Below are 15,619 nucleotides of genomic sequence, written 5' to 3' on the forward strand. Positions count from 1 at the left end.
GGATTAGTGCCGTGGTCTTTCTGGCGGCTTGGCCGATCCGTCGGGGGTAGGGAAAAAGGAAAAGCGTAGCCTGAAAGGAAGCTTTTGTCGGTTGGATTCCGGGCGGCTCCTTTTCTAGCCTCAAGTGCGAATATTGTGAAGTGGGGTCAGTCTTTGCGGCGGCAGTTTTAATATGTATAATCAGTGTCACAGTTGTAAAGCTAAAACCCTAAGCATGTTAATTTACTGTATTGGGCAATGAAGGATCTACTGTTTTTTTCATTTTCACTTTCATCCCTTCAGAGGCTATTACACATAGGTTTAGCTTTAGTCAGTTTTAGCTAAGCTGGAGTGGATCTGCACACACAAATTGTAATTTGTATGGGCATTCGGATGAAAACCATACCCACCATTTCTTGTACAATGTTCTCCACTGATTGCTCTTAAGAATTTAGGTGATTCATTACGAGAATTCTGATATTTTGTGCTTTTCGGAGCAGGAATTGCAAAAGTGGTGGGAAAAACTTACCTAATTTTTCTTATCTGCTAGAGGAAGTAAAGAACTGATACTGAGTGTAGCTTGGGGCACCTCGGTTACTTGACGTGACTGCATTGTTGCCTAACTGAAAATGTAGATGAGTGTAAAAAACAGTGAGCAAGAGAGATGGTGGTTAAATCCTATTCTTCAGAATTTTACAGCGTTCTATTGTCCTTCATGTCAATAGTCAAAGGATGTGTTTTTGCTAGAACCAACTGCATGGGTTGATTTCTTGGGTCTCTTGAATCTTGTTTTAGATACAAGATTATTATTTATGTCGTTAATATTTATTTGTTTAAATGTAGATGGAGTGTGTTAATTAGCAATAGAGATGATTTTATTTAGTCTCAAGTTATGGCATTATTGAAGACTTCGTTGGAGCCCTTCATTGAAGGGTTTTATCTTGAGAGGCAAGTGAAGATGTGATTTGCCCAAGGTTTCACAGTAAGACAATTCTAATGCTGAAAATAGTTTTCAAGTCTTTTTGCAGTGTTGCTCCGAGTACCTGAAGGCTGTTACTTTCTGTATAAGGAGTTTTGCAGGACAAATGTGGAGACTGATTCAGTCTCATTAAGAAACATTACAAGTTCTGTTTTGGACAGTCTCCTTCTCTCTTTTAATTGAAAGGGATTCAGAAACTAATAATTCCATTTTCAAACCAAAAGTAGAAAATGAGGGTGTTGAAAGTGTTGTTATTCCTGGCACTTAAGATTTACACATCTGTTGAAACATGGTAGATGGAGGATGTTCTATTACTCTTGCTTTTTAATAAGTGACCATTCAGTTGTTCATGGATCATATAGTTAAGGAAGGTCCATGATTTTCCCTCAGTATGAGTTACTTTCTATTTTTTTAAACATCCTTGCCACCTAATACAGTCAACATTAGAGAATTAATAAATACTAAGGTACCTCCATGTTGGTAACATTAATGGAGTATCACTGTAGTTCATTGGCATGTGACTTCAGAGGAGACTTTTCATATCAACTGGTGCAAGGAGGCTTGTGGCCTGGAATGGTATCTGAAGTTCCCCCTGGAAAATAAAATGCTTTAAGTGTCTTGAGTCCTGATTTTGGCTTCTTCTTAGTAGCTGGTACACTGCTGTGTTTTGGCTGTAATGTGGAATAATGTTGATAACACACTGGTGTTTTAGTTGTTGCTGAGCAGTGCCTACACTAAGTCATGGACTTCCAGCGTCCCATGCTGTGCCAGTGAGGAGGTGCACAAGAAGCTGGTGGTGTGCAAACTGAGACCCAAACTTGGCCAAAGTGATGTTGCATACCACAGAATGTCATGCCTAGTGTATAAACTGTGGGGAGCTAGCTGAGAGCCGCTGGTTGCTGCCTGGGGCTGGGCTAGGCATCTCTCAATGGGTAGTGAGCAATTGTATTGTGTATCACCCTCCTTCCTTGGGCATTATTCTGCTCCGTTTTTGTTATCTCCATTTTCATTATTATTACTATTTTACTTGATTTCCGTTATTAAACTGTTCTTTTTTCAGCCCACGTTCCCTCAACCCATGTTTCCTTTTTCCGAGTTCTTTCCCCATCCCACCATGGAAGGGAGGGAGGAGTGAGAGTGTGGGGCAATCACTTGCTGAGGGGGGTAAACCATGACAGTCTGGTAAGGCAGGGATTGTTTACGTGATTTATCCTTGGAACTTGTGTTTTGTAGGAATATATACGTAAGTGGAATCAGGGACATTTTTTAAGGTGGAACACTTAAAGAATTCCTGTTACTTTTTTTTAATGTTAGTTTTTATTAGGCTTTTCTCTTTCAATTCTTGGCAACTTTAATGTTAAGCTGTTATGTAGTAATTCTCCAGGAATTCTTGCATAGAGAATTGTGGAATTTGAGGTTGAAATACAGAACCATTATGGAACTTCCTGTTTCCATTGAATTCTGAGCTCTTCACAGTGCACATTTTTCCTCATTTCGAACTCCCAGTTTCTTCTTTTTGGTTCTTGGATGAAGTTTCTCTTGAGTTGGTTGAAGCACAGTTGTTTTAATATGTACATTCTTGTCTGCCTATCACAGCACTTCGTGGAGTCTTGCATTCTATGTGTAGAAAAAAACTTTTCTAATACGTGAACCACAGAATTTCTGGTGTGAGCTTCTAGCAATTGTATTATCCTGAGTACAAAAAACATCTCAAAACTGTCTTGTTATCCATCTCCAGATGACTTTGGAAGCTATTTAAGCATTCCAATAGCAAATAGCAGTTAGACTTATTAGCTTCAAAATTCCTTGTGACTTACGAAATTACAAACGTAGCTGGCCCTTTAGAAGTAGATGTGTTGGAAGGGAACTTAGCAGATATTCTTATTGCATAATTTGGTGTTATACTGCCTACAGCTTTTAGCAATTTAAACGTATTTATAGACTGTTTGATTGCCTTTTGGATTTTATGTAGTTTATCTTTGCTGGTTTCTGCTTTTTGTGCTGACACTTGAGAAAGCACTGTAAAGCAAAACATTTCCCGGTATTAAGGAAATAGCTTTTGCAGGATACTTACAGAGATAGTTCGTACTAGTGTTAGAAATTAGCGAAACATCCAAGTAGTCAATGCTTGTTGTGAGCAGAAGACAAGTATGTTTTCCTTTGGATTCAGTATGTCTGCATTCAGAAGACACCTATTTTAGCTTCTGGTTTTACTCCGTTTATTGTTTTAAGAGATGATGTTGTTAAAAAAGCATTTTGTGTAACTGGGTGTGTGAGTCAGCTGTTATCACAGTGGGGTTGATGCTGTGAGTCAAATGAGTAAAACCTGACTTGGTATCCTAAAAGATTTCCCCTTGGGCATGATTATTTTGCATGATCATTTTTGAGGGTCAGGTTAAGGTAAGAGGAGTTGATAGTGACAAAATAGTGACAACTTTTGTTCTGGGGTGGAGGTGCCCAAAAATATTTCCACTGCTTGCCTTGAACATTCATAGGTAAACTTTTCTGAGTAGTTAGTAATTCCCAGTTGTCTTCAGCATTTGTGAATGTTTTGGTTGCAAGTCTTTGTTACTTTTTTTTATTCCCTTCGGTTGTTCATTGATTCTTCTGTGCCTTACCTGATTTGCTGAACTGTATTTACTGCAGTGTTTAATTGTGCTATAACCAGACTTAGTATTGGCTAGATGGGGCATTTTATGAAAGTCTAAAATGAGTAAGAAAGAATTTAACCTGTCTTTTTCAGTATGTCAGATGCCAAGTCAGTACTGGAGTTGTGAATTCTGGAAGTTTGACTTTCCATGATAGAGAACCATCTCAGCATTATAGCTGTTGTTTCCAGGAGGGTGGTGTGAGTAAGAGATGAGACTTCTCAGCAATTCATGACCTTCTTGTCATAAGTAGGATATTTGAAATTGTTGGATTGAGAAAATGTTTGCCAGTATGTAATAATGCCTAATAATGCCTACAGCTTTTGCATGCCACTTTTATTTATTCAGGATGTTTTTCAAACTAGCCTTAAGGTAAAATATATGAGAATGGTCATAAGGTACATTTGTTTTAATTGGTCTTCAGTAGTAATATTGACACTGTTTTACGATTACACAAGTTCTTGTCTTGAATTTCTTGACCCGTATTTCAGCTAAAACTTTTGGAAGGTCACCATCTAGAAAGCAGAACCACTCTTCTAAAAATGAAAGCTCTGTGGAAGAAAGTTTTGAGGATCTGCTGTTGAAGTATAAGCAGATACAATTAGAACTTGAACACATTAATAAAGATGAAAGACTGGCTTTGAGCAACAGGGAAGAAAATGAAAAACAAGATGGTGAAAAAACAGTGGACACTGAGGACCAAAAAACTGTAGAAAATGACAGTATTAAAACGGACTCTGTAAAAGAAGGACCTCCTGAGGAGAAAAATCCGGTTATGGGCTTTCAGGCATTTGAACTGAAACCTCTCAGACAAAAACTGCCTACTCCAGCTGAGAGGAGCAGATTGAAAAAAGGCAAAGAAGGAATGAAGCAGTCCTCGCAAAAATCTGAAGCAACAGAATCTGGCCAAGGTAAAGAAATACTTGTAAAGTTATTTTAGCTTGTGAATTTCTATTAGCTTGCTATTGATGCCTTGTGAGACTACCTAGAACAGAGACTAGACAGTGTTAAAGGAATAAAGTAGGTATTTATTAAAAAGGCTTTCAAAGGATACACTTTAGGCAGTACAAGAGCCTGGCTGTGGCTCCACCTAAGATGGACGTTCGGAGTGTTAACAGTTTTATTTTTGGTCCATTTACGAATTGAGGTTAATTGTCCAATTACAGGTTCGGGTCTTGAAGTCCCATCTTCCCAGATTGCTCTCCTCACTTTGCTGTTGTTTACACTTTTTGGGCCTGAACAGTGTTCTTGGTTCTCGGGCTAGAAAAGGATTGTTTTGTCTAACTAAACTGTGAAGAGAACTTGCTAACACTTTATTTGAAGTTCATATTTGCACACTAAGGCAGTACAGAAATTGAAAAATATGAAAGCTAAAACTTAAGGCATCTCTGTTACCTATTGCATTTATTAGGTGTTGGGGAAAACTTTACTGTAATCAAAAGGTTAGAAGTTACAAGTTAAAGATTTAATGTACTTAACTCTTGTGTTTTTTAATTCATTGACTTACATAAACATGTTTGGAAGCATGCTTTTGCTTTGGATTTGTATTTTAAACAGTGTGTTTTCTTAGACTGATTGTTTGGCAGAAAGCATGAGGACAAGACTTGAAGGTTTTAATTGCTGTTCACAGCAGAAATCATTGGCTGTCTACTGAAAGTTTTACTTCTGCTTTTGCCTTGTTTCTTTTCTGCAGAAGCAAAATGTGGGTTTTTTTTACCTGAAAGGAGAACATTTAGAGACCCCTTTTTCTGCATTTCACCTTTTTTGTTTTCTTAAGTTTTAAGATGAGGATCATGGAATATTCTGAGTTGGAAGGCAAGGATCATCAAGTCTGACTCTTAAAAGTTCATGTTCCACACAGGGATCAAACCCACAACCTTGGTGTTATTAACACCATAAGATATTTTCACAAGAATTACTTTGATCGTTGTTGGTATTCACAAGTAGTCAAGAAATCATAGGCCAGAAATGGAAAGGATTTGTAGACAAAATGAAGCCAAAGGGTAGAATATTAATGTCTTGTCTAAGATAGTTCTGGGCTGCTGACTAAAAAGAGTAATTGCTGAGATGCATTAGCCAGTTACTGAAAAACAAGTGATCATGTCCACCTGGCCTGTACTAAAAGCACTTGAGCTTACTTCTAAGTCTGCAGCAAAATAAGGCAGCTGACTTAAGCTTCCTAGTCCTAAGGCTGCATGTCGTTCTAGAAAGTGATTGCTGTGGTTGAGGGTGGTGCTTGAGGCAATCACTTGTCATCTGGTGTTCACTAATTTGCCAGTGTGTGTTAATTATCAATTTGAGTGGGAAGAGACAAGGTAGTTAATGGATTGAATAAGAATGCAGGTGAGTAATTGGCAGGAATATGGAATATGAAGAAAGGTAGGACTAGAGCACTAAGAGTCAGAATGATTTATATGTGACTTCAGAAACAAGACAGGTCTTGTAAAGAAAACAAAAGAGAAAACTGATAATTAGGAGTCAAACCACCTCGTTCTAGGTAATTTCTCCCCCTTATGTGTTTCCCATTAATAATTTTTTTTGTGTTCTTTAAGAGGTCATACAGGTTTTATTGACACATATGAATAAAACTAATTTTGGTAAAAAAGAAAAATTAGTAGTTTGTGGGAAGAATACATAGCAGGACAGGAGTAAAACAGCTGTTTAAAAAGCAAAATAGTCTCAAAAATCCAGTTTCCAAACTTAAAAGCACTGAAGTTGATAATACAGTTGATATGATAGTGAAAAATAGATGCTGTAATATGCATTTAATTTCCGCATGATATTCAAATCTATGATATATGAATGATCTGAAAGCAGACAGATTATGTATAAGTGAATGTTTATGACGATGTAAGGCAGGCTTCCAAAGAAAAATTCAGCTAATTGGAGTTATTGCAGGTTCATGTGTATTAATCTCTTTACTGCCGCAATACCTGCTGCATGTATTGGGAAATCAGCAAAATTTGATTTCCACATTTTCTTTATTTTTAAATAGTGTACTAAATGTTTCTGCAGGCCTATAAAAGTGGAGGAAATTGTCTTAAAGCTTAGGAAAGTTTCAGTTTCTCAAATTAATTCTCTGTGGTTCAGATGCTCTGACAGGCATGACAATATTGCCTGTTTTACTTCCCATGTTGTGCATTAGCCTGTTGTGTCTATGTTGTCCCCTTCTGGTTTGAAAGAGCGTTTGTACTTTTGTAGAATGTCCCTTCGTATGCTTGCATCAAAAAAACCTGTCTGTCTTCCTACCATCTGTCTTCCTACTTTCATCCTGTGAATTGAATGGTTAGGAACTTCACATAGTATACTAACTTTTTAAAATTTTTTCTATAGTTCATATGGGGATTAGATATTACTCTTTTTTTTTGTACGTGCATTTTAAAAAAATGCATGCGTGTGCAAAGAGGAAGACCTTCAGCATTTTTTAAGTTTCATTTTTGTTTACATATAAGGTGTTGGTGTACTTTAAACAGTGCCTTTCTGAATGTAATTTTTATGAAATGCTAGGAAGAGTTAAAGCTCTACAGAATCTGAATTTATTTTTCACCATTTTGAACAGTGGGAAGGAATCTTCCTTTGAAGAAAGAGTAATATAGCAAAAGAACTCCAAGCTTCTCTAAATTTTCTTTCTCTGAAGTTTCTTTCCTTTGTTTGATGCATATAAACATGGATGGTTATATAAAAAATGCATAATTTTTTCAGCTATTTATATTACTGATTATTTGGTATAATAAATTTTGTAATTCTGCAACATGTACAGCATTATGTATACATGTGTAAAATATAGTATATTAATGTGTTTATATATCTACATTATGAAAATTCGCTATATTTTATGATGTCTAAGAAATTAATATTTTAGCATCTCAGTGTTTATAGTGGAAAAACAGTGCTGTACTATTCATTTCCACTATTCATTCCATGATAACTTTTTTCTGTTTGCCTTTGCTGTGAAATGGAGCAAGTGTGTTCTTACTGCAGCTTTGGGCCTTCATATTTAATTCTGTAAAAGAATGACCAGTTACTCAAAATAGCTGCCAGGGAAATATGAGATGCCCAGGACAGCAGCTGATATGAGATGGTGGTATAAAACACATGACAAGAAGTCTTCTTTCTCCTTGTTGGCAAATCTGTTTTTCTCTGTTTCTTGAGGAAGTACAAGTGAACCTTAAGACAGAGTTATGAAGAAATGACAAGACTTGCCTTAGGCTTAGAGTTATGATTTTATCAGACATGCCAAATTTATATGACTCTTTGTTCATGTGATCTTGCATGTACCACTGCTATTGTTTTATACTGTGTATCAGTGATACTGATAAAATATGGTTGTATGTAGATTAAAATTCATGTATCATTTTAATGTAGCTCTGTCTCAGGAGAAGCAGCTTGTTCAAAAATATGGTATTTTTCTCTTGGAAGGTACGGAAGACAAAGAGCAAACATCAGTGCGAAAGCTTAGCAGTTCAGATGTTGCATCTGAAAAGGTAAGAAAATATTCCTCCATAGATGAGGCATGATTGCATTATGGTACCTGGTAGCATTTTCCAAATGGCAGTCCAGAAGCATTCCAGTAATGGGAACTGTCAATTTTTAATAAATGACACCAGTAAAGTAGGATTTTGAGCTTTCTTTTAGTAAAAATACTGGGGAAAGATTTCCAAAGACCTTGCAAAGAAAAAGTTGCTAAATTATGTTTCTTGACTTTTTGTCTTGTCCTTTCTTCTGTTTTCTTCTCAAGAAGCTGCTTGATGATGAGGAGGAGATGTCTGAATTGCAACTTAGGCTTCTTGCGCTTCAGTCTGCTAGTAAAAAATGGCAGCAAAAAGAACAACAGGTGATGAAGGAAAGCAAGGAAAAATTAACAAAAACGAAAAGCATAACACAGAAAATCAAAACCAGTACAAAAGCACATTCAACAAAAAAACCTAGTACTACAGGTAATAAGTTTGATGTTACTGAAATGGCTGTCAGTGGTGTGGCCTAAAAAAAAAAGCTAATGTGACCAATGAGCCTTTAGTCATTCTAAACTCTCTCGCATTTACTCAAAGCTCTTGAAGAATCTAGGATTAGATTGAACCAATTAGATAAAATGGTGTTAATCACAAGCTTTTTTTATTTAAAGGCAAGCAAGCTTTGAGGAAGCAACCCACAAAGACATCAAAGAAGATGCAGCAGCAAAAGGAACTAGACAGGCGGCAGAAGGAGGAAGACCAGAGGAAACAAGAAGAAGAGGAGGAGAGAAGAAAGAGAGAAGAAGAAATAAGAAAAATTAGGGACCTTTCAAATCAAGAAGAGCAGTACAATCGATTTATGAAGCTAGTTGGAGGAAAGAGGAGATCAAGAAGCAGGGTAAGAAATTTCTTACGTGGTGTTCTGGCATTACATTTAGGATTCATGAGTGATTTCTGTCTTGCTTCACCTGGTTTTGTGTCACCATCCTGTCTGAATCCCCCTGTTCTTCTCCCTGCTTCCTCCACCCCTAGAATAACCAAAATATAACAATGAAAGGAAAGCTCAAGGTGCTTCAGTGTTTACAGTGCTTTAATCTCATGCTAGACAAGCATTCCTCTTGGATTTGGAAAATCAGTTTCTGAGTTATACCTTGTCAATGATAAAGCATTTTTCTTCTAAAGACATTTTGAACATAGTGATCAAAGAGCAGCCTGTAATTTAACAATAACCAATCAGTGAAACGTCTTTGGCTTTTTTCTTTTAGATTTCAAGATTTTCTTCACATTTTCAGACTTTTTCTGAAAAAGAAAACTTCAGTGGGTTGCTTCTTCAAAATGTCAATGTTGCTTTGTACATTTTTTTCAATGTGGTATTTAATCTGTTTTGTTGAGACATAAGATACACCAAGACAAAAGATAATTAGTTTAACTTTACATAGTGTCAAATTGATGAAGTAACCGAGTTACTGCAGTGGTCATCATGCTATCCTTGCGGCTGTTCTTGTTCTCTCATATTGAGATTAGCAAAAGGCACTTGAGTAACTAATGCCTGTCTCTAAAACATTAGAAATAGTCATTTTTTTCTGTAGTGTACCATAGCATTCATTCTTTCAGTCTGGAAGCCATGCAGCCACTGGAGCTTGGTGCTTCAAGTGCTTGGAGCCATTAATGCTGTGAGAAGAAACAGCATCTAAGGGAATTGAGGCTCCCTGTTTGAGGTCATGTTGTAGAAGAATCATATTAATACTGAGTGGAAAATGGAGACTAAAAATGTTTGACTGTAAACAGTAGATATTCTAGAAGCTACCAAAATGTCTTCTGTATGCCTCTGAAAGATAAAAGTTAAGGAGTCTGAGAAGTCATACTTAGGTGTTCTGCATATTTTCAGTCCTGAACATTGATTAGCATCCATACAGTGTTAGGAGATCTTTAAACAATCTGATTTATGAGTTGACAGTCTCTGGATTTGTCTCAGTGTGGCATGTGGCTCCTTCTGGGACAATAAAAAGATTCTTCACCTGAGAGTTGTTTCTGGCAAGGATAGTTCAAGCATTCTTGGTAGTTGCCATGGCAGATTACCAGAAATAAAGCATTTAATTCACTTGCAATCTTTCAGAAATATATAACCATGTCCATTTACCAGATATATAATAATCTAAAAGGTATTTAGAAATTCCATGTATCATAACACCCCCCACCCCATCATCGTGGAAGAGATACAGTTTTAAGAATGCCTGTCGATTTGTCTAGTTGCTACTTGCAGTGGATTTGATTAAAAGGTAATATTCAGTTTCTTCTTCTTCTTGTACAAGATAAGTAAATTGCATTTGTAAATCAATTAGAAGAAAAAATTCTAAGGGCCTTCTTCCAGAATTTATTTCTTAGTAGTTTACTCTGAAATAATGATGTAAGACCAGGTAAATAAAATACATTTTTGTGTGTTTAGTCATCAGATACAGACTTGAGATGGTCTTTGGATAAGCAATCTACAGAGAGTGCAGGAGGCATATATCAGTATGATAATTACGATGAAGTTGCTATGGATACAGACAGTGAAACTAACTCACCAGGTAAGACTTAGTTACAGTTTTCTTATATGGTGGTTGGTAAAAACAGGTAAAATGCAGGAAATAAGCCACTGTTCTAGAAGGTGTTTTGAGCTGTCTGAATTATAGGAATAACATTTTAAGGTGAGCTAATTGTGTTAATGCTGACTCTTTCCATCTCTGCTGTAGTGGGATTTTAGGGTCTTCAGGATATATTTTTCTCATTGCAGTACTGTAGGGTATGCTTGTATCTTCCCAGCCAGCTGTGCAGGGTGTTGACTAGACAGACAGCAGCTTTGCAAAAAAAGGACCTGGAGGCCCAGTGGACATTGAGTGGCATATGGGTCGGCAGTATAGCTTTGGGTGACAGGCGAGCCATAGCCTGCATTGTGGCACTGAGACTGTTGTGGGTCAGTGGCTGGAGGGGGTTTGTTAATCACTGATGAGATTGCCAGTTTTCTGGTTTCACAGTAGGAGAGAGTGACATTCTATAATGAGCCTAGCAGAAGACCTTTTTGACTAAGGAAAACTGTTTCAGGCTTGTTTTTCATAAAGTTCATCAAGAGACTGGAGCACTTGGCTTACAGAAAGAGACTGAGAAAGCTGCATTTGTGTTGAGAAGGCTAGGGAAGGATTTTGCTCTTGTCTTCAACTATTAGTGGGCAGTTGCAGACAAGACTGAGCCAAACTTGTCTGTCGAGTGGCAGCAGAAGGACAGGTAGCAACACGTAAATTGTAACAAAACAAATTCTGCTTAGATAGAAGGTTTAAATGTTGTGTAATCTCCATGGTCAAACATACCTGGAACTTGACAACCTGACTCTGGGGGCAGCCCTGCTTTGGGTGTTTGTGCTGGGTCATGCACCTTCCACAAGTCTCTTCCAGCCTAAATGATTTATTGACTCTTGAGTCTGAGGTGCATTTAAGGTAGTTGGGTTTCTGTGTTCCATGTCAACATGTGGAGAGTTGAGAAAACTTCATTAAGCATAGTACTTGATTGGCTACTTTTTTCTCTTGCTGTTCATCTTCCACCCTTTTTTCTTGTTTTTGCTTCTTTTTTCTCCTCTCTTGTCAGCCTTCCTTATACATAACTTTGTTAAAATTTACACCTGCTATTTTGTATGTGTAAGCTACATAAATCTCTCTTGATAAAGCATCTCAATTTCTTGTTCAATGTTTCAGAATTTATTGGCAGTGCTTTGGGTCTGCTTCTGTCCTACTTTGTGTCACATTTTTGGTAGCCTGTAATCAGGCTACTGAGATACCTAGTTTGAGAAGGTAAATTCTTGCAATTTAAATTCAGTTTGAGGGCTGCATTACCTTAGCAGTACTGGTTGGCTGTACTTATATTTCTTTTTCTGTTTTACATACAAAATGTATCTACTCTTCAAAAAAATATACATACGTGTAAAAAAAAGGCACTGTGTTGTGCCTGGTGTTGCCTTTGAAATTAGTGCATTGTAAAAACGTTTGTCTCTTTCTGCTCCATTAGATCAGTTGAAGCATAAAGCATGAGTTGTTGTTTAATAAATACCTGATATCTTACCAGATATCTTACATTCAGTATTTTAATTACAGCTTCTTCCCCAGTTCAGCCTCCTTTCTTTGAGTGTCCAGTAGGATATTATCCACCTCCAGTACCACCAATTTCCTTGCCACTACCTCCTCCAATTCCAGTAAGTAACCTTGATAATTCTAATTTTGTATCTGATTTCTAATGCTAAAGCTAGGATTAAATTTAAATTCTGGTTTTGGTACTGTAGTCTGTTTAGTGATTTCCTTGAACTCCAGTAAGTAACCTTGATAATTCTAATTCTGTATCCGATTTCTAATGCTAAAGCTAGGATTAAATTTAAATTCTGGTTTTGGTACTGTAGTCTGTTTAGTGATTTCCTTGAACTCTCTGTTAGACTTGTGGTTGCTTTTTAAAAACTATTTCAGCTGCCTCTTGGCTGATGCAGTTGTTGGTTAATGGAGGGTTTTCCCTATTGAATTGAAATTCTCTTCATTGTTAGAGCTCTGCTTTTTCATACAGAAACCAAACATTGTCTGAAGCACATAAGGAAAAAGAATGAATTGGAACTATTAGCACAAGGCAACTTTGCCCCTTATCTCTAGGCCACGTATGTAGGTAGATAGGCTTGATCTCTGACTTGTTACCTAGAGGAGGGAAAAGCCAAGACACACAGCTCATTAGTCGTTCAAACTTTGTACCTTTTGACTGTGTGTTCTGTCTTCTCACCTAAGAGTCCACATGAGGTTCAATTAGTGCAGAGTTTTTTTCATTACCATTTTTTTTCAGCGAATGATTGTTACTCTTCTCAGAAAAGTGATAGAAAAGTACCATTTCTTCTCATGATAGCTTCTGAACTTTTGACTAAGGGAAATTGTAATTGTGTTAGCTAAGACATTTTCATAAAACTGTTTAAAGACTGCTGGTCAACTATATTTCTCTGGCCAAATGACTTCTGGTTCAGAGTCTCACTTACATTTAGTTTGTATTTCTCCACAGCTTCCACTATCTAAATCTAGGTTTATTGCTTCCATTAACCTCTGTGAGAAATAACTTACTGTTCAATCACAGCCTTTGATAGGGATGTAGGTGTAGTTTGAATGTTAATTAAATGGACACAGTTTAGATTACTTCTAAACCATGGAATAATCTGTCTCAACCTCTGCTAAGTAATCATAAAGGGGTAGTAATTTTCACATTTCAAACTTTTATTTTCTTTTCTCAGCCCGTACCGTCTTTGAGCCATCTTTACATGGAGGGTATTCCTTGTGTTTCTCTTGAGCCACCTCCACCTCTTCCCCCTCTTCCCCCTGAAGAGCCTGAACAGCCACCAAAACCTCCATTTGCTGATGAGGAAGAGGAGGAGGAGATGCTCTTAAGAGAAGAATTACTCAAGTCTCTAGCCAACAAGCGTGCTTTCAGAGCTGAGGTACTCTATTGTTTTTTGAATGTAAGCCTCTAGATGGCAGTCCTGACCAAAATTTCAATGTGACCTGCTGTAAGTGAGGCTTACAGGGGTTCACACTGCATTTCTAGAGACTTAAAAATCAACGAGAGCCACTCTGGAATTGTAAATTGCATCCTTCTTGTTATTTCTGAAGGAATTATGAAACTTCAAGGTACTGAAAATTGAGTAAGTCAAAGGAATGGGGTTTTTCTGCCAGAAAATGTTCATTACTTTTGAACTTTTCAGTTAGAAAGTAAGACAAGTAACTTTGTTTCAGACTCTTAGGAAAAGGTGTTGGAAGAGGGTCACTGGTTTTTGTTGTTGTTTTGAGGGTTTTTCTTGCAGTGAGAAGCTAAGCTTGTGGTTTTGAAAAAAATACATTAGTTTTGACCTTACTTAAAGGGTCTTTGGCAGTTGACCTGTGAATAACTGGCCTGCTCTTGTGTGCCTTTTTGATATTACTGCAGAATTGCAACATTTGTCTAGTACATTTCAGTAGTCTGGCTAAATTGCATTTTCAAGTTCCAAGACATGTACGAAACAGTCTCGTTTATACTGATGCTTTTTAAAACAGCTGTGTATAGTGTGTATTTTAAGACGATATTTTTTCTCTTTTTTAGGAAACATCAAGTAACAGTGGTCCACCTTCCCCTCCTGTTCCAGACAACTTGCAGCCTGTGCCAAGAAGTAATCTGTCTGCTGTCAGTATTAATACTGTGTCTCAGCCACGGGTGCAAAGCACAAAGTTTGTTAGAGTACCGAGGCTTCCACGAGCAGTGATCACAGTAAGGAAATATTGGTGCTTCCTACTAATAAGGCTATGAGTTGAAACTGAGCTCAGTTTAAGTGACGAGCAGACCTAGATTTTATAGTGATAACAGCACAGAAGAATGAAGCTTCAGTTAAGTATTTGAATTATTAGTCACCTTGACAATCCCCATATGCTTTTCTAGAAAGAATTTGAAGCAAGAGTTTATAGCTGAGGAGAGCATCAAAATAAACCATCATACAGTGAACTAAGAGATTGTAAATCTAGTTTCAATTATTTTCTTATCCAGACTAGCACAGACACCATTGCCAAAACAGAGGCAGTCTTGCTCTTCCTCCTGCACCTGGCCAGTTGGTTTCTTCCTTCCTTTAAAGTGGGGTCTGGAGCATCAGTCCCATTGCTGAACTTACTTAACATGCTAAATTGGTTAGAAAACTAACTTCTGTGGGGAAAAAAGTACTTTTCCTTCTAGGAGGAGTTGATTTTTTTTCAGTGAATAGTGTATACATCAGTTAGCATGTCTGTGAGTATGGCTGGAAGAGAGTGTTTGTGAGGAGTGTTTATGCAGCAACATAAACTGGAAATTCACCTGTCTATCTTGTTGTGGTGAAAAATTGATGCAACTGGAGTATGTTCAGCAGTAGTAGATAAAACCCATATCTTGAGAATTGCCCAGAGTATCAAAAAGAACTGATTGTGGAAATTTGAGTATTTTTCATTTAAAAAAATAGTGTTTTTTTGATGGGGTTAATGCTTTAGAAAACACTTTGAATTTTGACGAGGTTCTATTCTGAGATGAAGGGTAATGTATAGCTGTAGTTGTCCAGATCTACAGTGGGAGATCAGAAGAGCAGTCCTGGAAACATGAAAAAAGTTACTTTTTTCTAAGCCGCAACTCCAGAGCATTTGAGGTTAATCTTAGTTGTCTGCTTGTTTCTGCATTTTCCTTTGTGCTGGAATTGGCAGTCACCTGATCTTTGGTGAGCTTTTTAAATTTGTGTTGCAGAAGGTGATTAATCTTGATTTCATCTATTTGTTACATTATGTTGGTGTTCTCCAATTAAACTGCCTGAGCAGCTCACTCTAAGACCAACTGAGTACAACTTCAGGGCGAGAGACATCGCAACTGTGTAGCAGAAAGATGAGGGAGTTTTGGCATGTCTGCCACCAATTCTAATGCAGATTGGATTGGCTGTTACCTCTCAGTTACTTAAAAAATTTCCTTGCAAATGATAGATGGTAATTTTAATTGCAATTAAATTAATTAATCAGTTATAGGAATTAGAT

The 15,619-nt window shown here is 37.2% G+C and overlaps 1 protein-coding gene across 1 annotated transcript in view; it reads left to right on the forward strand.

Annotated features, from left to right (window-relative positions):
- The window catches only part of ZFC3H1 (zinc finger C3H1-type containing), a 55,161-nt gene that overhangs the window by 14,226 nt on the left and 25,316 nt on the right, over positions 1-15,619 (forward strand). The window contains exons 2-9 of the mRNA XM_031055611.1: positions 4,098-4,517; positions 8,026-8,090; positions 8,345-8,543; positions 8,729-8,955; positions 10,504-10,627; positions 12,182-12,279; positions 13,342-13,545; positions 14,184-14,348. Of these exons, the coding sequence (XP_030911471.1) occupies positions 4,098-4,517; positions 8,026-8,090; positions 8,345-8,543; positions 8,729-8,955; positions 10,504-10,627; positions 12,182-12,279; positions 13,342-13,545; positions 14,184-14,348 (1,502 nt within the window). The remainder of the gene's footprint in view (positions 1-4,097; positions 4,518-8,025; positions 8,091-8,344; positions 8,544-8,728; positions 8,956-10,503; positions 10,628-12,181; positions 12,280-13,341; positions 13,546-14,183; positions 14,349-15,619) is intronic.

The sequence above is a fragment of the Geospiza fortis genome, unplaced genomic scaffold, assembly GCF_000277835.1.
Source record: "Geospiza fortis unplaced genomic scaffold, GeoFor_1.0 scaffold166, whole genome shotgun sequence".
In the NCBI taxonomy this organism is placed as follows: Eukaryota; Metazoa; Chordata; class Aves; order Passeriformes; family Thraupidae; genus Geospiza; species Geospiza fortis.